Genomic DNA, 22,463 nt, shown 5'->3' with positions numbered 1-22,463 from the left:
AATCAACTTTAAAATATTGGCAGCACATATTGGGAACCACATAGACCAAAAAAAGTTGTATAGGTCAATCTCTAGTAATGAATAAAAATCTTTTGGCTATGGCCCTATCAACTTGGCACATTAGGTTATTCTTTTGCATATCATTCTATCTTCAATCACCCAACCACTGTCAGATTGGATAGATTTGTAATAACCCTCCTACTTTGCCTCTGGCTCTGTTTTGTGTGGCTAACTTGCTAAATGTCTGAAATCCTTTGCAGCCTTTAGCAGATTTCCCTCCAATGTTCCCACCGTATGATAGATGGATACTTAAGTCCACTGTCTTGTGCAATGTCTTTTTTTTTTTCTCCACATGTATTTGCAATATAGGCCCACAATGTAAATGTTGGTTGTTTTCAACACAGCATCCGCTTCCTTAGGTTTGTTATGTCCCCTTCATGGTTTGTGAGAAACGCCTTTAGTTTTTTTTCTTGAAGCTCTTTCCTAAAGGCTGGGTTAGGAATACATCTAAAATACATGGGAGTAACGAATTTTAGTAATACAAAATTAAAAGACAAAAAACAATAAATAGGGACTATTACTGAATGATGCGTTTATTATAATGTATTTATTACACAATAAAATATTTTCAAGCCTTAATTAAAGCTACTTTAAGCACAGAACCCTGACAGCCACAGACTTTTCACAGAACAGTTTTTAGAGTTTTATCAGATAGAAATTGGAGTATTTCATGCAGTAAAACAAAAGGTCTTCACTGAACACAGTTACCTTTTAAGATAAACATAGAATATCTAACTTAGCACAAACAAACTTAAGTTTCCTCACAGCTGCACTACCAGAGATTCATTAGGTCCAAATCTAATCATTCCACTTCATAGATCAACTTTACTGTATTTTAGAGCCTTTTCATTTTGCAATCATTTCTTACTTTAACTCTTAGTCTTTCTTTTTTCTATTTTTATTAGCTGAATATGTGGTAGCTCATTGACATGGGAGCTAAACAGGGACTTATTAGCAGTAAAGGCAAATACAATTCTCAAGAAAATAGATTATCTACACAACTTCCTGCTTGAGAACTCAAAGCATTTTTAGTTTCCAATAACAGTTTATTTTTCAATAAACAAGATCTTAAAACTTTGGCCACTGAAAATAAATGCTTTTTGATTTTTTTTTAAATGTTAAGTCTAGAAGTATGATTTAAAGCAAAAAGAATTGCTGCTCCCTGAATATTTAATCTAACTTAACGATGTGAAAGATATTTTTTTAGAGGATTAATTGTTGGCTGTAACTGATTGTCTTCTCATGGGTCTTCCTGTAGAAACCAGACTTCATTTCTTCGTCCATAAGGCTTGAGCGGTGGGTCGTAGCTGCAGCAGAAGTACTGCTTGCGCTGAAAGGGGGTCGTCTCGCCTAGGGTGCGCATCAGGCGGGAGGCCTCCGCCCGATACTCACTCTCCCCTGCGAAGCCGGCAAACTGTCTGCAAAGCAGAAAAGAAATAGGAAATCTTCAAGCTGCATTATTGTATTCATGCGAGTGAAAAACATAATTAAGTCCAAACAGATCTGAATGTATGTGGTACACATATTTTCTATTAACACTTCTTCTAGTGAGTATTTTGTGTCTCTGTGCTGTGTTATAACTGCAGCACAACTGTAGCTGGTGGGTTTTTCAGTCCAATTCACTGTACAGAACAGCTGTGACTCTGGGGTACTGGTGGATTTCCTCAGTTGAACTGCTCCCTTTCTGTCCTTCCATGTCATTTTCCCTTAATGATTAGGGTCAAGACTTTAACTTGGTCTTTTCAAAGCATTCACTTTATCCTCCTGAAGCTTTTTGGTGGCCTGACTTCTTGCACATGGGTTTTTTGTCCCTTTTGTCCGACCCTAATAATCCTACATGGTTGGTAACCATAGCATAGACTGAAAAAAATAGGAAGAAAATAGCCATCATTATTGTTTAGATTACAACCAATCACCAGTTTGGTCTCTCAAGAAGAAACAATGAGATATGGGATCTAAGGAGGGATCCCTGAAAGCCAGTTAAACAAAGAACCACCTGTAAAAACCAAAATGAAGCATTTAACTGACAGCGCCATATTAACTCATGAAAAATAAGCATCTAGATGCCCTAAACTTATAGGGACACAAACTCTGATATTTCTTTTTTAGAATCAACTGATTTACCTAATCGTGGGTCCAACAGCTTCAGTCAAAGTCAGCCGTAATAATTTGACTGTCTATGAGCAGAAATGAATTCATCCAATCCATAACAGAAGGTCAGTCTCTTATTCAGCTTACCATGAGAATACCATGTTTTTCTTTTCAGCTCATTGTTCACAGATGGACTTCAGATCTAATCTAAATTTAGAGGAATAATCCAAAGGACAATGGTAAGCCTTTCTAGCTTAATCCATAACTGATGTGGAATTCAAAGATCTAAAATTAGATTCATTTTCCTGTCGGTTATGACAACAAAACACAACATGGGGACCCACATTATGAAAGCTCCACACTCTTCAAAGTCTTCTTTTAGATCACATCTTAAGACTCACTTTTTTCCCCTGGCTTTTAACAAAAATTGATCTGTTTGTTTGTATCCCATGAATCCGATCTGTCTTATTTTACTACTATTGTTTATGTTATTTGACTTTCTATAAATTCTCTCATTGATATATACAGAAGTTTGGTCAACAAGTTGTTTTTAAATATGTTTTATAAATAAGTTGGATTGGATTTTTACTAAAGTTGATAATTCTAAGAAAAGTAATCCTGCATAACTGAAATGTAGCTTTTCTTTTAATACTCACAGCTCTAAAGTTGGATTACATTGTCCATTTAATAATGGCCACCTCTCCTGGGTTGTATATAAAATAAAGGAGTCCCATTGCATGACACCATAAAAACAGTTTTTTTGACGATTCATGGTTCAGAGCCAGATGTTGGTGTTGTTATATCCTCTCTAACATAACCACAAAGGCCCACACTATGAGTCTACCACCACCATGCTATTTAGAAGTCACAGTTTGCTTTGTCCTTCCAACAGATTAGTTGAGCCAAAAGCTTCTGTTTGGTTCCACAAAACCTCTTCAAGACAGTCATGTGACTGATTTCTTTGTGCACTTTCTACTGAGCATATCTCTTGCGCGACCTGTAAATTTTTTTATTGCACGTTTTGTTCTGTTAGTGTTTGGCATTCACTCCATATGAAGTTTTTTTGAATTCTGTATATTTATTTGATATTTTACAAGTCTCCAGGTTAAAAAGAAATACCGTATTTTCACGACTATAAGGCGCACTTAAACGTCTTTTTTTTCCCTCAAAATGTGCGGTGCGCCCTATGGTGCGGTGCGCCCTATGTGTGTTGTAACTGCGACTTTTGAGACCACCTCATTGAGGAGATGATGAAAGAGTGGCTGAATGTAAGGAGACCAGCTGTTTTTTTCCCACTCATCACCATTAATCTGTAACTCCATGCGTGCCCATCTCACAGCTGATGTGAAAAACATGGGGAAACAAATTAACCCTGTGCTCGCTGTTCAACCGCTCGACATCGGTGTGAACCGGACCCAGCAGGTGCAGCAGAAGCAGCGAGTTTACATGCAAAGTCAATGGTTGACGCGCGTATAGGTGCAGCAAAAGTCCTGCAGCGCGTTTTGGTGCAGCACGTCGGGAGCATTTAAGCATCTGATGCACCGCCAACGTGCTGCTGCTGCTCAGATGGAAAAATTGAAGTTTTGCTGCTGGACGCGCCGCATCAACCAATCAGAGAAGCTGATCTGGGATCTGACAGCGAGACAGACAGCGCTTTGATGACATATGATGAGAAGACTAGGTGGTTTTTTCCACGCATCACCATCGCTGCGTGCCCATCTCACAGCCGATGTGAAAAAAAGATGAATCAAATGAACGCTGTGCTCGCCGTTATCCCGGGGGGTCTGACAAAGGAACTTCAACCGCTCGACATCGGTGTGAAGGGGCCGTTCACAGTAAGGCTGCGAGCGGCGTGGGAGCGATGGATGACAGACGGAGACCACAGTTTCATGATAAATGGAAGGCAGCGCCGGGCAAGTTACGCCACCGTTTACGGATGGATTGTAGATGGACTGTGTCTGCTGGCTCTGTTGTTCAAGCTTTCGCAAAAGCCGGCATTATTTCTGAGGAGCTGCGCTGCACGGAAAGTGACTGACAGCGCAGAAGGGGAAACTGGCATGTCTGATTTAGCGCAGCTGTTTTATTCAGAGGAATGCAGAGGATAACAGAGGATGATGACTTTGATGGGTTTGATTAATACTTTGTAATAAATACATGAATAAAGCACAATCATACTCAGTTTTGCTCCCGCTCTATTTTTCTACCTGAAAACTTAATTCAACAGCAGCGGGCGCGTCTCCTCCTCTTCAGCGCGGTGGCTGGCAGGTGTTTTTTCATCTAAATAATCTAAATCTTGCAGCTATTTGCTGTAATCAGTGGGAATAAAGTAGTTTTAATATGTTTTTAAGTGAGAAAGTCCACCTGAAAACTTCATAATTGCAGTCAGTTCATCCAGATTATCTATTTCTGTCGGAGGCGCTCAGACCCCCACATACCAGCGGTGCACCGACAGGAGAAATCCTTTCGTTCACCGCGGCTGCTGGCAGGTGTTTTTCATCTAAATAATTTTAGCTGCAGGCACCAGGATACCGGTAATAAAAGCGAACATATTCCGTCGGCAGGTTTCAGGATTTTAAGTTAATTTAGGAGTGATCACAGCGCTGTGTCATCTGCGATGTGTCTGTCTCACGGCCAGCTGCCAGGTTTGATTAATACTTTGTAATAAATACATAAATAAAGCACAGTCATACTCAGTTTTGCCCCCGCTGTATTTTTAAATACGCAGTAGAGGTATTTAAAGGTAGTAGAGGACATGTACCTGTATATAAAAAACGCGCCCTATAGTCCGGTGCGCCTTATGTGTGTGTTAAATACAGAAATGGGACACATAACTGAGAGTGCGCCTTTTAGTCCGGTGCGCCTTATGGTTGTGAAAATACGGTAATTTGAATTTTCAGAAGTCTGGGGATATATATTTTTGGTTATTATTATTATTTATTTTAAAAGCAATACCCTTTCTTTACATCTCACTTTATGAAAAAATTTTAGCTGGAAGGTTTTATGAAATCTTTGGAGGATATTTCACCTTCAACACTAATTAGCCTGCAGATTAATTCAGTTTATTTACTTACATGTACAATTGCTGCTATACATAATATATCAGCTTCTCTATGTTATATTGACCTCTAGTTTGACAAACCTTAAGGTATTGAAATAATGCATCATATATGTGATTTTTCATGTTGCTTTTTTTCCAACTGTGTCACTAAATATATTGTGTAGTACATGTTAGATTTAAAAGCAGTATAAAGACTACATACAGAGCATATACAGTCATGCCAGGCCGCTCCTCAACCTTGATGGCACTGTCAGTGGGAACTGGAGGCTCCCGCTGGTAGGCGTTGGGGATTCGGATGCCCACCACCAAACGTCGGGAGAAAACGCCATCATTCCGTGGGTACACTGTGATGATGATGGGAAAGGCTATTCCCATGGCCTCACCTTTGAACCAAAACATCACAGGGAAAATGGATGAGTGATTTTCCTAAGGTTCAAAGCATTTTTATCTAAAAACAGCTTTTTTTTTCCTGTTCTGAATTGACAGAATGATATTTTAAGATGTAAGAGTGAAGCAAATTTTCAGAGCAATATATATAGGTGGATAAATATATAAAAGATTCTGTTTTTTGTTGCTGCCACGTGGTTCTGACTTTTATGGTCATCTATGCTGTGGTGAGGTTTTAAAAGGCACTGATAAAGATTCTAGAGGAGGCTTTTAATTTATCTAATCTGAGGGAATTTTACTCTGAAAATAAACGTTCTATTAAAAGTGTCGTTTTAGAGAGGGACCAAATGTCACCTCTACCTGAATAACTATTTATTCAATTTGAGTAAAACTTATAATCCTCCAAATTTTCTGTGTAGATTACATTGCATGTTGCTTAATCTCTACATTTTAAATACAATAATCAGCTTTGTACATTGTGTTTGTTATGCAACAAATCTTGTTTTTAACAACATTCACGGGTGTTTGGTTAAAATAGAGTGAGGTTTGGTTGCAAAGGTTGCAATATATCTTTTTTAACCTTGCTCGTTGTTTCCGCCAATGTACATCAGCAGTTTCCGCACCAGCTCTCCGATTACTTGATCATACGTTCTTCCTTCAGAGGAGATGGAAGCGTACTTTGCAGCATCGTACCGTCTCACCTGAAAGCTAACTCCGTTCTGTGGATGAGAGGCAAACAAGACAATTATAATAGACCCAAACAGCCTGTGACAGGTTTCCCAAATAGCTGCAGGAAACATTTTGCACATACATGTTAAGTTGTGTCCTTTCTAATGAAATAAGCAGCGAAGCGGTAAAGTTTAGGTATAAATAACTCCTTTCTGAAACACAGAAGATAGAAGCGATCTATTTTCTAAATATAATCTGAAAAAAGAAACCCATGGTGTGCCTTTGCCCTGTTTGTTCTTCTACCCTAAAATATGTGTAGTCAATACTCTTCATAAGTCTTCTAATTACCTCTTGGTAAATGGCTACTCTGCAGGAGGAGGAAATGCCATAAGGTGGGAGAATCTGTTGGCTTGGTTATTATGTTATCAATTCTCTAAAGCTTTAATGGAGTGTCTGTAGGATAGCCTCAATAATTCCTGTTTGCAGTTTGTCATATGCGCTGTAAGAGACAAAGCAAACATGTGGAAGAACATGCTCTGGTCTAAACTGACCAAGACTGAACTTTCCGAAAATGAACTGTTCCTCATTACAAGTGCAGCATCACCATGATGAAACATGGTGGTGGCAGCATCATGTTAGGGGAAAACCTTCCTTCATCAGGGGCAAGGATGATCAGAGTGACGAGATGAATGCAGCTAAATAAAGGACAGTCTGGGAGGAAAACCTGATAGAGGGTGTAGAAGAGTTCAGACGGGTTCTGAGTTTGACCTTCCAACAGGAAATTGTCTTTAAGCACAAAGCCACACATAGAGGAACGGTTTATAAAAAAGCATGTTCACGTATCAGAGTGGCCCAGTCAAAGTCAAAATCAACATCACTTTAAACTGATGTCCAGTATAGTTGAACAAAATCAGCAGTAGGTGCCTAAAGCTGCTAGAAACCTGCAGCAGAAAATGTCAATGTTCAGGTTTATCAAGTTGGGGAAACCAAAATACAAATGCAGACCACACTTTTCAGATTCAGTTTTTTTAAGAATTTGATGCAATGTATCAAAAATGTAGAAGTGTGAATATTTTTGCAAATGTTACACAGGTCAAATTCAGATGAACCATATTCGCCCTGATCTGATTATAAGTCTTGTTCTGCTCTGCAGGGTTCAGTGAGCTCCCACAAAACAATGGACCAGATATGTGTGCTCTTACATAACAGTGCAGAGGTATTGAGGCGATATAAAAACAACTTACACAAACATCTGCATTAAATACTGATGCTTAAGTGGGGTTAATGTGGATCAGAAATCATTCCTCTACTGGCTTCTTATTGTTATCCGGAGTTTTGAGATATTCTACAGTTTGAAACTTGGATTTTAACGGCCAGTTAATGTTTTTAATGCTTTGGAAATAAGCTGCAAGTTGTTACAGTTTATTAACCTGCAGATGATTGTTGCTCGCAGTGTGACACCTGTAACGCACCATGAGAAGAGGAATTATGTTCAAAGCCCAATTTTCACTCTGCTTTTCTATTGGTTTGTGGGCTGTTTGGAATTATTTTCTTCTCCCTTCAGCAACATTAAAAGCTAATATGTTTCTTGCAGATAATGGGATATCTATCCCATAAAATACATTTTCAGTGTTGAATCCTCATTTCAAATCCCAAGGTAATAAATACACACACACACACACACACACACACACACACACACACACACACACACACACACACACACACACACACACACACACTTTCACACACACACACACACACACACACACACACACACACACACACACACACACACACACACACACACACACACATACATATATACATACATATAAGCTAATTCCAATTCTTTTTGCCACACAGAATAAATCCCATCGCTATCACGGAGCTTTGGCTTGTGACAGGTACACAGGCTCTTTGCATAGCAATTAAATAGTTAGCACTGTAGAACTTGTCACTGGGCCCGACATTAACATTGTGCGTGGCTGGCGAGAAAGCTGGGGCCCTATTCTGTGCAACAGTGCAATTAATCTGACATGAGCATGCAAGCTGTGTGCCCGTGTGTCTTTATGTTTGATGTGCATTGTAATCAGCCTGTGCCTGAGAAAGTGCTTAGATACAAAAAAAAGTAAATAAAATTAACTAACGACAATAGAGAGTAGAATCCATGACTTTGCTTTTTTGGTTTAAAACAAAATATTGTGCTCAGAAGGGTTTATGCTTAGTTTCACCCTTTTCTTGCTATGAATGTGTGAATATGCTCCATCTCCTCTGTAGCTGGCAGTTTTAATTAAAAGTGTAAGACAGGTGCTTTATACACTTGAAACCAGATATTGGCAAAGGTTCTATAAAAAGAAACCTTCACAGTATAAAACGGAATTAGACTTTATTTAGGATTAGGATTATCAAGATAATTTACATTTGCTGTTAAAATAATTGGTCAGATATATTCTTTTTCAGTGTCCAAAGCCACAATCTGACTGTATTTATAATAGCACTTAAGTCCTAGATGCTATAGTCCCAGAGGCCCGAGAACAAGCAGGAGATCAGATCCGGGCAGACAAAGGAAGTCGGAGTAATCAAAAGGGCGAAGCCAAAGCCGGTGTCGAGGATACGCTCAGGATTTAGAATGAGGAGATCGGAAGTCCGAAGAGGTTCAACAGGGAAATCCAAGTTCGAAGTTCAGTAAAACAGGCAGAATCCAGCAGGAGTCCAAAGACAGGTCAGGAAAACAGATCAGACGGGAACAGGCAGGCTCAGTGGTTGAGAGGCAGAACAGGTCAGGATCAGGTAATTGGAAACACTAATGTTAGGCTGAACACTCTCACTACCGGCTTGAGAACAATCTGGCACTGATGACTGGAAGCAGGCAGGTTAAATAGAGGTTGGAGCAGGTGACACAAAGGAACGGTGCGCAGATTTAGGCAGATGAACAAAATGAGTAATCCAGCCACTTATCAGCGCCAAGATCATGACAAGTATTTGTAGACATAGACCGATTGATTGGTCAGCCAACATTTTTTGGTCAATATATGCACGTTTTATTGTATTGGTATAGACTGATGCATGCGTCTGACACAAAGAAAGAGGGTTTTAGCGGCGCTGCCTTAAATACATTTATAGATGCACCTGTTTTTACCTGGGATGTTCTGAGAGGTTCTAATAAAGTCTTAAATAATTCATTATTTTATCATACCAAGGCATGCAGTTCTAAATGAGAACAAATGAATAAAAACTTGCCTAGAAATAACTTTTTGTCATTATTCTAGCATTTCCCATATAAAAAACTTTATTTTTTTTCTTTATTACCGGTATCTTATTATCTATAACAGGAAAATATGTTTTTCAATTCAATTCAATTCAGTTTATTTATATAGCACCAATTCACAACACAAGACATCTTAAGGCACTTTACAGTTCATCCAGATCATACAGTCGAATTGATTCAAAGTTTTTTATCTAAGGAAAACCAGTTGATTGCATCGACTCATTGACTCAAATGCAATCCCTTACAATAATTTTAGAAATTATGTCAAACAAATAATAAAAACATGTATGTGTAATCTGCTCTGTGTAAGTAAATATCTGATTTCCTCTGTAGGACATTGTACCAACGAATGCAATTAAATCAAAGTTTGTCAGATCCTGATATCCTTGATGTTATTTTGTAAGATGAATCACTCAATCATTTATTAGGTAAATAATCAGCAAATAAACTGACCACCATTTGACACCAATGGAGAAAAAAACAGCATTGTTTTGGATGCATTGAAGAGCTGTTATTTCCACATTATAAAACAACGGCTGGCTTCAGGAGTCTTTTTTAAATATCTCATTGTCACGTGATGTCCGCTTGGCTGTGTCAGAACGGATCTATCCATCAGTGTGTGTGATTGTGTGGTCAGTTTGGGCGGTGTTCTCTTGTGTGGATTGGAAATCCTATTTTATCCTTCCATCTCCCACTCAGAAGTTATCTTTTGTTTGGGAGATACATGAACAAAGAGACTGAAAACACAGCAACACGTGGTACATGCAAAACATCCACAGAGTATGAGAACTACTGGTGCCTTTCTAAAAATACGCACTAACAGTATACCTGTGAACAGTTTACGTACTCCCTACATTGAAATACTTCAAAGTTAGTTTGAGCAATTAAGGAGTTGAATTACATCTGGCTTTGCCGTTAAACATGCCAAGTACTTCTATCAGCCATCTTTACCCCTTCCAAAGTTAATTTTGAGGATCTTTCTGCAATAGAAAGACCACATTACATCTAGGTTTTCATCATCTGACCCAGAATGTTCAAGATTAATCCAAAAACCTCCAAGACTGAAGATAAACAGAGAGGAAGTCATCAAAGAAATCAGCTCTTGTTCCAAAAATCAGCACCTTCAGTCCTAACTTACATTTGAATGTACCCAAATAAACAAGGTCAGATGAGACAGGATTGAGCTATTTGGCCCTGATGACTGGAAAAATTTTTAGGGAAGTCAAGGTAATGCTTTAAACCTCAAAACAATGTACCAGCTGATAGGGATCATGACAGTAGCATCATGCTACATTTTTTTCTAAGCTGGTCAGGTGGTCTATACAAACTGGAAGGAGGGTCTAAATTATTTAAAATTGCCTCAAATCAACAGCAAAATTGTTGGAATGTGGATCTACTGTAGTTGTAAGAAAATGTTTCAAAATAGATCATTTAAGTATCTTAAAAGAAGAAACATCTGGTTTAAAGTATAGGATCTAGATGAAAGTGTGTAGTTCTTCCTGATAAGAGCAATAAACCAATTGTTGGTAGGATGTTATATGTAGATACAATACATCTAACTTGAGTCTATTAGAGGAATCTGTAAAAAAATCTGAACATGTACACATTCATGGTGTACCACTGTGCACCACTGAAGCCACCGAATCATGCTGTCTATAAGCTAACATAAAACAAATCCCACAAACCACAGAAAGGTTTAATTCAGCCCTTCCTGAGCAACTAGGTTAACCAAAAACTCTAAGACGTATCTCCATCCAATGTAGGTTGATGTAATGAAGTTATTGAGGGCTGAAATGAAATCACACAAACCCATGAAAACATGACCCCACTGGTCCACTGCACTGACAAAATGCATGCTCTTTACTCCAGCCCTAATATCAACAAGGATCTTTAACTCTTACAAGATTTATCATTAAGAAGAAACGCCTCCTAACAGCATGACGGTGCCACCACCGCATGTTTCATAGTATGGATGGTGTGTTGAGAGAGATGTCCAGGACAAGTTGTTTGTATTTTGACTAAAAAAAGCAGTGCATTGTAATGAAGTGATCCGGACGTTATTTAGAAAATAAAAAGGTGGAGTGGGTTTTTATGTAAAGCTGCAAAGACATACCCTAAAGGACTTGCAGGGTTTGGGGTTTTGCAGCCTTTACAAGTTTTCTTGCCCAATCATCCTTTAACAATTTAAGTTTATTGATCTCACATTGGAGAAATTTACCTCTGCACAGTGGTGTCAAAAGTACACACATTTGTTACTTAAGTAGAAGTATAGATACTGCAGTTTAAAAACACTCTGGTAAAAGTTCAAGTATCAACTTGACCTCTTTACTCAAGTAAAAGTTAAAAAGTAGGTGCTCCAAAAACTACTTAAAGTATAAAAGTATAAAGTTAAAAAAAAAAAAAAACAGCCAGATGCCACTATGAATTGAAAGCTCAATTTTAAGGCTATTTCGAAAAATTCTTTGAGATAGGGCCAAGGATGAGGGAGGTCTTGTTGGTCTCCATCTCCCGATACGCTCTCGCCTGTGTCCGACCTTTCAGACATTTCAACATCTTTTTCTGAATCCGACATTGTAGCATGGCATAGACAATTCAAAGTTTACGGTTTGAAGAACACCTGCTTGCTTCTGATGATTTCCTTTAGCTAACCAATGAGTGTTTGCATTATGACTCATCCAATTACACTAGTTTTCACTAGATGTGGATGGAGCCAATGATCTGCATTGGATGGCGCACATGACATGAAATAAATATTTATAAGCATTAAACTAAAGCCAAGAGTAACAAGTAACATTTGTTTTAAAAATGTAAGGAAAAGAAAGTACAGATACGTGTGTGAAAATGTAAAGTAGAAGTCAGAAGTAGGAAGAAAAATAAGTAATAGAGTAAAGTGTAGATACCCAAAAGTACAGTAGCAAAGTATTTGTACTTGATACTTGACACTCTCTGCATTTAACCCATCCCCTTGGAGAGCAGTGGGCTTCCATGGTGGGGCGCCCTGGGAGCAGTGTGGGGTTAAAGGTCTTTCTCAAAGAGCAAGAGTGGCAATCTGTGGGAGTGGGGCTTGAACTCAGAACCTCAGGATTACATGTCCTAACCCCTAAGCCGCCACTCCCCACTTTATTTATCTCCAGCACCTTCCCATGAGGTCTGACACTATTGCCAGAAAAAAGTGTGCACACAGCACGATGCTGCCATGCATCACGGTGATGTAGTAAATATAGCATCCCCATATAGCACCCCCCTTGACTCACTCACTCTCCTTTCCATCATTATTCATGCCTGACTTGTTGGCCGGCACAGGACCTCGGGGCTCCTTTCCTTGCTGCTGTGGGTCAGCAGGCATCCTTACAGGTCACAAGCAAATACACTTAAGTTGGGCTTTCTGTCAAGGTTACAAGAGCTGCAAAAGCATTAAATATATATACAAATACTAAATGCATCTCATGTGAAAGTTAGGAATTGGAAAAGGGAATTTTACGCACGTTTCAACGCAATCGAACAGGCGTGAATCTGTGCGTAATAGGCTACTCGAGGAAAACCCAGATGTTTGCTTCAGAAATGCGCACAGCTGGAGCTGCCTCTGCGATGCTTACCTTGGTCTCGCTGCTGAGCACTTTATAATCTGTCTCCTCGGAATTTCCGAAGAGGGAATTTCTGATCATACCAAACATGGTTTCGGACTAATCACCTCTCCTCTCTCCACTCCTTGCGCTTTTAATTTTTTCTCGGCCTGTCTTTCTCTTGCAACTTGCTCCCCGGAGAGAAAACCAGACGCACAGGCACTTGGTCACTGCGAAGTCCCTAAACAGCTGTTTTCTCCTCCTTTTCGGAGGAAGATGATGCTGAGCGTCCTTTCCTTTAACAAACCAATGACCAAAGCAGCCTCCACGCTGTCCCCGCCTTCCGTTCCTCTCCTCCAAGCCTGACGCGCATCTCCACCTAACGTGACTCATTTTCCAACAGTAGATTTCTCTCAGAATAGTCCAAGTTGTGCTGATTTGATTCAAAATAATGAAACAAACACCTCCTCCAGTTCCCTCCTGTTTGAAAGTTACAAAACCTCAATGCCAGTTTGTTCAGCCTTCTTTTTTCCACTGCTGCCTGATTCAGGATGGCAGGATGAGAAGAAGCACAATTGCATATTTATTTATTTGTGCGTAAAATCAAGCGAGACGCCCAGTTTTATTTGCCCCGCCGTGTTTGAGGATGTTATGAGTTTGTACATGTGCGCACATCTTGCTCCCCTTGTGCCACTGCGCGCTGCTTTGCTCTAGGGTTGGTCTATTTTAAATCACTCTGCAGGCAACGTTAGTCACCGCCGCGCATTAAGAGCAAAAAATGCAAAAGGGTAGAGTTATAAACGTGGAGGAAAAAGTGAATTTGACAATGCAGCTCCGGAAACAGAGGTGGTTCCTGCATGAATACAGAGGCGTAGCCAGACATTTTTTTAGAAGGGTTGGGCAGGTGGCCAGTTTGGTCAGGGTCCTCAGGGTCAATCTATACTAATCTAACAGGAAAATGAACTAACAATACTTTCCTCCAACCTTTGCTAACAAATAGACACATATTTAAGCATCCTTGCTTCCTAGTTATAAGTCATAGTGGATAAAGTTCTTCCAGGTTTGATTTCCTTTCCATTGTCATTACTCATTCTGCTTAAAATAGAAATTTACTGTCAGGATCTGTTTGTGAATTGTTGACCCAAAAGCAGAGGCAGGAAGGCAAAGGTGACGTTATAGTAGATTTAATGATGAGTACTGAAAACAAAGTCCAAAAACAAAACAAGAAACCAGGAGTCCAAAAATTCAAAGATCTAAAAAAAAAAAAAAAAACACATGAAAACACAAGTCAAACATTACCAAAAACCATGGAGTCATCAGGGGAATAACTGTAACCAGGAGGAAGGCTTGGAGAGATGAGTTGGAGGTAGACTGAGGAGGTCAAACAAACAAGAACTGAAGAGAGAGGGCATGTAAAGGAGACTGAGACAAAGAGAAGACAAATAAGCAGATTGGGAACAGGTGAGCACAGGGCATGAGAGGAAAAGAGCTAGGAAAAAAAGGAGAACACAAGAGGGCAGCAGAGGGGAACAAATAAAAAACCTAGAAAGCTGAAAATAGCCAGAAAACACAACAAAATAATAATTAAACCACTAAGAATATATAACATGGAGCAAAGTAAAACTGAAAACTCAAAAGAAAAAAACAAAGCCAAAACTGAAACAGTAAAACCCAAAGAACACAATAAACTACGAATTAAACAATTAAAAAACTATAAAACAAAGAGCAAAGCAAAACTGAACATCAAAAGAAAAAAATTACAGAAACAGAAACCTAACATTTACAGGTACTTATTTCTTAAAAAAAATATACCGGTATATATATATTTACAAAGTTTTTATTAAAATAGTTTTAATTTATCTAGGCTTAACTGAAGACTACTAGATGACTTTAATTTTCTCTTTACCCCATATAACAAAATCTATTTTTGAAAGAGCCTGAATTCTGTACTTATCATCTTTAATGTTAGTATATTAATGTGCATAATTAACCGCAGTGTTTTTGTTGTCAAGTAATTTTTAAGGTGTGAAAAATAAAGATTGTTTGGATATTGAGAGTATTACTGCTGTCACTATCTGTATTTTAGGGAAAAAATGGTAGGGGTTACCACAGGGGTGGCCAATGATTGGCTAAGGGTGGCCATGGCCACCCCTGGCCCCCCATCTGACTCCGCCCCTGCATGAATGGCACCCTGAGTGGGACCATGCTTTTGTAGCCTCAAAAGAAAAAAAAGGAAATGGTGAGAAATTGGTTTACCTGAGAAGTTTGGGTCATGATCTTAATATCCTGATGTCCTTTTATTAAGATTCAAAAGTCTTATTATCATTAAATTGGCAGTTTTTTTTCCTGAGACATATGTAGGTATAATATGTATACAAAATCAAGAGAAGATGCATCATACAGAAAGCCCATATTCTTATCTTCAGCTACCACAGTATACATGTCAGATTAAATAATACTACTTATACTTCAGTGATAGTATCAAGGTGTTACTTTATTGTATTTCTTATACCATATAAGTTCGTTGTGCTGTTCTTTTTACATCTCTTTGCGGGTGATGAAGCAGACTGAAGATTTTTTATCATTGTCTCCCTTTTATCTCCTCTTTCTTTCATGTTTTCTCCTTTTTTTCTGTTCTACGTACATTGCAGTGTCTATAAAATCTGTAATGTTCCCTGCATGAATTATAATAAAGCTATTTACTGTATATGGATTAATCAAGCGGAACACCATGGCGTTGGCTGTACTGCTTCATTTGAGAAAGCAAAATCTGTTGGGCTCTTTTTGGCATCAAGACAATTATTGTTATTGCCTCATTGCACAGACGCACTGAGTTGGACTCAATGCACAAGGTGGCCCATCTTCTCTTAGACCTTCAACTACATGTAAACAAATGAAAACCTACTTTTGGATGTGGGAAACAAAAGGATCCTAACTAAATTAACATCTCTGTTGGATAATGTTTCCCACCCCATGCATGAAGATGCTGCAGAACTGGAGAGCTCCTTCAGTGACAGACTACCGCACCCTAAATGCATCAGGGAGCGTTATCACAGATCTATAACCATCAATGTTCCCAACAACCTCAATAAGTTGTTACATTTATGCTGATTTTGCACAGTTTCTATCTTAGTCAGTTAAATAACATACTGCTGTCATTTTGCACATCTCAGATGTTGCTGTTATTTTCAAATATCTTTTACTGTAAAAATGTCCATAGCTGTATAATGGTTATTTATTCTCCATGTGCACAGTATTCATATTATTAAAACACTTAACAGGACAGTATTTTATTTGTTTATGTTTTGACTCGTCACTATTATGTTATTCTTATACACTTTTCTAAGGTCCACATTTGTGTGATAATTTTTTTTTCTACAATCCTTTTGTTGCTTTATACACCAGAATTTCCCTATTTCCCTAAAGGGATTTTATATTATATTCTATTCTCCAAGAATGTGTGTCTTTCAAAACTTTTAAAACAAAAAATAAACTAATGCCATCTAATTTAGAAAATGTCCCTTTTTGAAAAACAGTCAGATGGATGAACTGTTTGAGCTCCACTTTTAAAGTCTGGCTGTTGATTTTTAAATAGAACTGTTGCAAGCTGCACTTCGATTGCATCATTGCAAAAACATTAATAAGCTCTTCTTCTGGTCCAGTCTCAAATGTTCCTCCAGGATCACCTTTTATGTAGCTTCAGCCATCTTTCAATCAACCAACTTTCTCGCTCCTTCGCAAAGAATAAACATAACACAGGTCATTTCTACTAAATTGACATTGGGTCAATTTAGTAGAATGTATTAAAGGGGCAGAGGTGGTCTTCTTGGTTTTTGTTTGTAAGGTTACATCTTAAGAATGTGTAAATCCAGCATAAATTAGGATCAAAGAAAAACAGAACGGCCTCACTGAATCTTGAATGTCTCACCACCAATGCAGAGCTTGCTTAGCACCAGCAGCATGATTGCATCACACACAAGATGAAGGAAAAGCTTTCTGACAGTGATACTACATGACAAGAAGGGAGGAAAATATGTCCAAGGAAAACTTTAAGCAAACATTGGATTCTACCAGAAGAACCAAAACAGAAAGCTTCGGTCTCGTATAGCTGTTTTTTCCCCTTCCTTTTAGATGAATCCTCCTTACAGATGTGTATATTATTTGGGAAAATAATTTTGTGTGAAGAAACCTATTTTATTTAAAATGTAAATTCAGTTTCTGCTTCCTATTTATTTTAGTAAACCATTTCCAATTTCCTTAGTTACGATTTCTTCTACAGAAATAAACTAGCCTCTTCTAGCTGCCAGGGACTTCCCTTCTCTTAACTCGATTCTTTTTCTGATATTCTGGATTTTCCCTCAGTCAAAGGAACGTAATTTAATCATCTAAGTGGAGTTTTATCTTTTCTATTTTTCCTAAAACATGAAACAAGAAAGTCCTGGATAGTGTATTGTGATGAACAACTATTTTGTTCTCGTCGTGATTTGGAATAACATATATAAGTAAAAAAAAACAAATAATATTTAGAGAACCTGGAATGGACTTCAATACAAATTCTTCAAATCAGTTTATGATCGTTAACATGTTTATTTCATCAATTCGTCAAGAAAAAGTAAATAAAAAATAGAAAGATCTATTTTCTGGTATAAACCAAACCCACTGTTCACTGAATAGATATAGTAGAAGGTAGCAAAAATCTTTACTTTTTAAAGACCCAATAAGCCCAATTCCAAAGCAAAAACCTAATAAAATAAGAAACAGTTAAAATGAAAAAGGCTCTGTATTCAACCTTAAATTAAAATAGCCGAAAATAAAACAAGAAGAAACTGGAAAAAAAATGTTTTTAGCTAAAAAAATAAAATAAAATGCATATAGATATATATTTATTGACATGTGAAATAAAACCTTTGTCTGCACTTATACACGTGCTTGTTAAAAAAAAAAAGACATCTGGAAGCAGTTAAAACCTTTTATTTTCAATAAATCAAATACATACGTTTGTTAAAAATGGTGGCAACAAAACAAAAAAAGTTTGAGATCTTATCCCAAAATTCAAACACTGGAAACCTCTTCACACGTTAATACATCGGCTAAGAAAGCCGAATAACGATCAGTTCAGTAGGGTTGGAGGTTTATTACAGCCTTTTTATATCATACAGATATTTATATTCATACATTTGATCCCTTTTCAGATCACCTTGAGCAAAAGTTGCTCAACAGAATAAACAAGTTCCCTCAGTCAACAATTCCAGAACCAGCAGCATCTGATCAACATAGTTTAGATAGGATGAGGGCAGCTGGATGAGGCCTGATCGATTCATCAGCTCTCCATGCAGGTGATTTCAGCAGAGTTCCAGGATTTTCTCCCACCGATTAACTTCATGTCCTTATTTCTCCCAGCCTTTCCCTCCAGGTTGTGTGGGCACCCTGAGCCCTACTAAGCCTGCTACTTCCTCAGGGCTGCGTTCCCCCTTGCCGTGGTAGAGGTTATGCAGGGCCAGATGGTTCCTGGTGGACGCCAGCAGACACAGGTATGTGAGCGAGGCATGGTGCGCCTCCTGTTGGGCTCTGCAGTACCTTTCTCCTGTAACCTGTGACCAGAAAATACAAAATAAACAAACGAACGTAAACAAATAGACAATAATCCATTGGACTTTGACTAGGCCATTCTGGTTTTGGTTCTATTAGGCTTACTTTTAATTTCCAGCCTCAAACAAGTTTTTCTGGAAGTATTTCCTTTTATACTTCCGTCAGACCTTTTCCCTGCTAAAAATTATTCCCATAGGATGATGCTGCCACCTCCATGTTTACCCATTAGAAGATGAAGTTAGTTTACATCGAGTAGAGAGACTTTACATCTAGGCCAGGAAGTTTAATTTTGGTTTCATCTTACCAGAGGGCCTTCTTCCACATAGCTTAGCTGTTCAGCCAACATTGTTATTGGCAAACTTAAAGAACAATATTACCAAATTCCTTTATTGAAATTAAAATCAGCTCAATAATTTCCATCTGGAGGCTTTTTTTTCTTGATTCTGCGCTTTCCACTAAAGACTCTGGATGACAAAGTCTCCCATGGCAATTTTAGCATAAGAGCCTCATGACCGAGGAGCAGCATGGCAGAGAAATGCTGGATGAGATTTGGAAAAACAGAACAGAAACGCTTTCCAACCTGAACGTGACAGCTACAGTGTGGGAACACTTTAAAATTTAAAACCAATGATAAGTTGTTTATCGCAACAACTTCTGGGACAATCATCCAGCAAAATGTATCATTGTGACAGGCCTAATAAGGATTCCACTGTGCAACACTTAAAGAAAAAAAGGTATAATTTGAACAACTAACAGTCCACCTCTCAGTAGGTTCTCTGACTTTTGCACTGGTCTCCTGGCTGCTCCTCTAACATCTAACATTAACAACCTTGTTGTACTTTCAGCAAGTTATGGACTGTTCTTTTTTATGTGATGAAAAGAACAGGGCTCAGTAAGATATGCAAAGCTTGAGATGTTATCTTAGAACTTTATCCTGCTATAAACTTCTCCAAAACATCCTCCCTGACCTCTTTGCTGTCTTAAATGTACACTTTAAAGCTCAGGCAGCAACGTACAGCGAGTCAAAACGAAATATGACAAGCAAGAGTTCCTCAAAGCTGTTTTGCTTCAATAAATAGATATGCATACAGCAATCCTGCTGAGCAGCGCCCTCCCAAGCATTAATAATGCAAGCTCTAAGCCTAGATGGCAAAGAAGACACCGACTGACAGATCCTGGATGATGGTGACTGATTTTTACCAGACACAAGAGAAATTGTGGAGCAGTGGGAGAATCCAGCCTAAAATACAGGGATAAGAGATATTTGGTCTTAAATATTTTCTGTGCTTAACCTCAACAGCTCACAGTGTTTCAGTAATGTATTTGTTTTAGAACACATTTAAAGCCCCACAAACGGCTTTGATAATAAACTTTATCAACATTACAGTAGGTATACAAAGTATGATAACCAAGTGATACAAACAATTTAAGTAATAAAACTTGTTTTGGGGATTTATTACATAATATCTGTGGATGTTTTGGAGATATCCTTCAATATTTTTCTATTTTTCCTTCCAGCTTTTATTGTCATTATACTGTCACAGGTACAGAGCAACGAAATTAACAATTTACATTTAACCCATCCCCTTGGGGAGCAGCGGACTGCCATCGTGGGGCACCTGGAGAGCAGTGTGTGGTTAGTCATAGGGAAGTGGCTGTTCCAACCGTTGCATTTCCGAATTCACCCCAGTGGTGCCCTACTTTACACGAGTGAATAAAGTGAATGTGATTGGTCGTTTATCAAGAGGGCAGGATTGTTGTGGCGGAAGGTTCCCAAGCAAGTTTGATTTTGTCCGGTTTCTCAGAAGCATCTTGCTAACCAGTTAGCAACTTAGTGCTAGTAGGTTCCCAATGGGAAATTACATTGGGACCAAGTAGCACTAAATTGGTGACTTAGAAACGACACTGTCAAGGAACGCTATGGACAGCGGAAACATGCAAGAGGAGGAGAGTTTTGTGTCGGAGGTCGTGGATGAGTCTCCTCCGTCATACATTTTTTATTTCACGGAGGAAAGCGGGGACGAAGATGTTGTGGAAGAGGACGCCAGGGCGGCAGAAGCTTGGTTTGGTGTAGAAGGCTTACAGCCGTACATGTTTGAGCCCTTGCCTCGCAACGCTGCCAGTTCTGTTAACTCTACGCCTGCTGAAGACACAGACGTCAATCCCCATGAACAATGGGACGGGACTCAATGGGAAAGTAAATTATTCTTATTTCAACTGTTGCGTATATTAGCTGCGAAATATGAATCAAGATGCTATGATTGGAAAAAATTGACAGATGAACGTTGATATATGGCCGAATTTAGGTGTTCAGGCTGACGTATAACTAACTGGCCTGCATAAGATAGCAAAAATAAAAAACAGCATTTATTATTTTTTTTAAGTAGAAATTTTCTTAATTTTGGGACAATATCATCTGATAAAGAGTACATTTATATACACGTTTAAGCCAGAATAATTTGACATTTAAATATGACTTCCCTACGACTTTAAGGGTCATGCTCATGGATCCAGAGTGGCAGTCTGTTGAAGTGGGACTCAAACTCAGATCCTCAGGATTCCAAGCTCTATGCCCTAACCACTCCCAATTAATTACCAGTATTGTAAGTTTTCTGTTTATTTTCTGTAGCTTACTGTATAACTGAACTGCAAGACAAAGCCAGAAACCTTTTTAGGTGAATTTCTTTTTAAAAATAATCTATAATTTTGTTGAAACGCATGACAATTTAATTATCACAATAATAAACAACAATAAAATAAATAATAATATAATTCTAATTGTTCCTTATAAAATGAAATCATTCAGCACCAAAAGGGTAACCTATTTCTTTCACTGCGCTTAAAAACATATACTGTCATAACTTTTTATTATTAAGTTTTACATCTTATAAAATGTATTAAGCTTCAACATATCATGTATTTATTATGTTTTCATTATATTTATCTTCAACACAGGTGTCTGTAGCTAATGGCTAAAGAAATACACAAGGTTAATGTTTAGCATTAAAGTCAACGGTTAGCTATTCCCAAAGCTAATGCTAACATGCCCTTCACTTCTACTCACCTTCAGCTTATTACATGTCAAAAACTACCAGTGTCTGACATTAATCTGTATTCTATAACTGTTTGTTTAGCGGTTTTATTTCAGAGCTACAAAAATATGCCAGATATGAGCTGCTATGAATCTGAAGGGTAAGCTTAATTTTAGTGGGTAGCAAGTTAGCTAACATCTACCTTGGCTAAATTGGGACTAAACTCACCTTATTCTTGCGAAATTGATCTAGGACATAGTTGTAAGCCAGCGACTGTTTGTAACTCTGTCCCTGAATCGCACGTAACTCTTTTAATATTCCTCTACAGACTCTTAAAGGAGATGAGAGCGACGCCATCTTCACGGTGCACTGCTTACCAGCAGCGCGTCAGGGCAGCCAGGCATTAGCAATCAAACAGAGCACTGTCATTCTGTGTAACAACCACAAGGTGGCGGCATTGTACGCTTTATAAATTGGATGACAGCTTGGCTTCTGCAACAGGTAATCTTTTTTTTTTTTTTTTACAGGGATATTCACCATCACACCTGTTTGACACATTCCCTGTGGTTCATAGTTTTAAGGGGAAGAATTAAAAATTTATTAAGTTATTAAATCAGCACACTAAAAAAAAAAAAAAAAGAAAAAAAAAGAAAGAAAAAGAAAAAAAAAACCGTGGAAGGGGAGTTCAAGAGAGAGAAGTGCAGAAAGACCCCAACATGTATCAACCTGGACACCTGCCTGGT

At 38.3% G+C, this 22,463-nt stretch overlaps 2 protein-coding genes across 2 annotated transcripts; both read right to left on the bottom strand.

Moving 5' to 3' along the window:
- Positions 1–575: 575 nt before the first annotated feature.
- On the bottom strand, positions 576–13,425 carry LOC119775716 (heme-binding protein 1-like). Its single transcript, XM_038273791.1, has 4 exons — positions 13,133–13,425; positions 6,177–6,315; positions 5,412–5,592; positions 576–1,478 (listed from the first exon to the last, which is right to left on the bottom strand). Exons 1-4 carry the CDS (start codon positions 13,208–13,210, stop codon positions 1,301–1,303), a joined length of 576 nt encoding a protein of 191 aa, XP_038129719.1. The 5' UTR covers positions 13,211–13,425; the 3' UTR covers positions 576–1,300.
- A 4,629-nt stretch (positions 13,426–18,054) lies between these two features.
- Positions 18,055–22,128, bottom strand: fmc1 (formation of mitochondrial complex V assembly factor 1 homolog). Its single transcript, XM_038273731.1, has 2 exons — positions 21,949–22,128; positions 18,055–18,690 (listed from the first exon to the last, which is right to left on the bottom strand). Exons 1-2 carry the CDS (start codon positions 22,075–22,077, stop codon positions 18,487–18,489), a joined length of 333 nt encoding a protein of 110 aa, XP_038129659.1. The 5' UTR covers positions 22,078–22,128; the 3' UTR covers positions 18,055–18,486.
- Positions 22,129–22,463: the final 335 nt, after the last annotated feature.

This window comes from Cyprinodon tularosa, unplaced genomic scaffold, assembly GCF_016077235.1.
Source record: "Cyprinodon tularosa strain WSP-4 unplaced genomic scaffold, ASM1607723v1 ctg89, whole genome shotgun sequence".
NCBI lineage: Eukaryota > Metazoa > Chordata > Actinopteri > Cyprinodontiformes > Cyprinodontidae > Cyprinodon > Cyprinodon tularosa.
The sequence above is the reverse complement of the archived record's forward strand: the minus strand, read 5'-3'. Positions and strand labels throughout refer to the sequence as shown.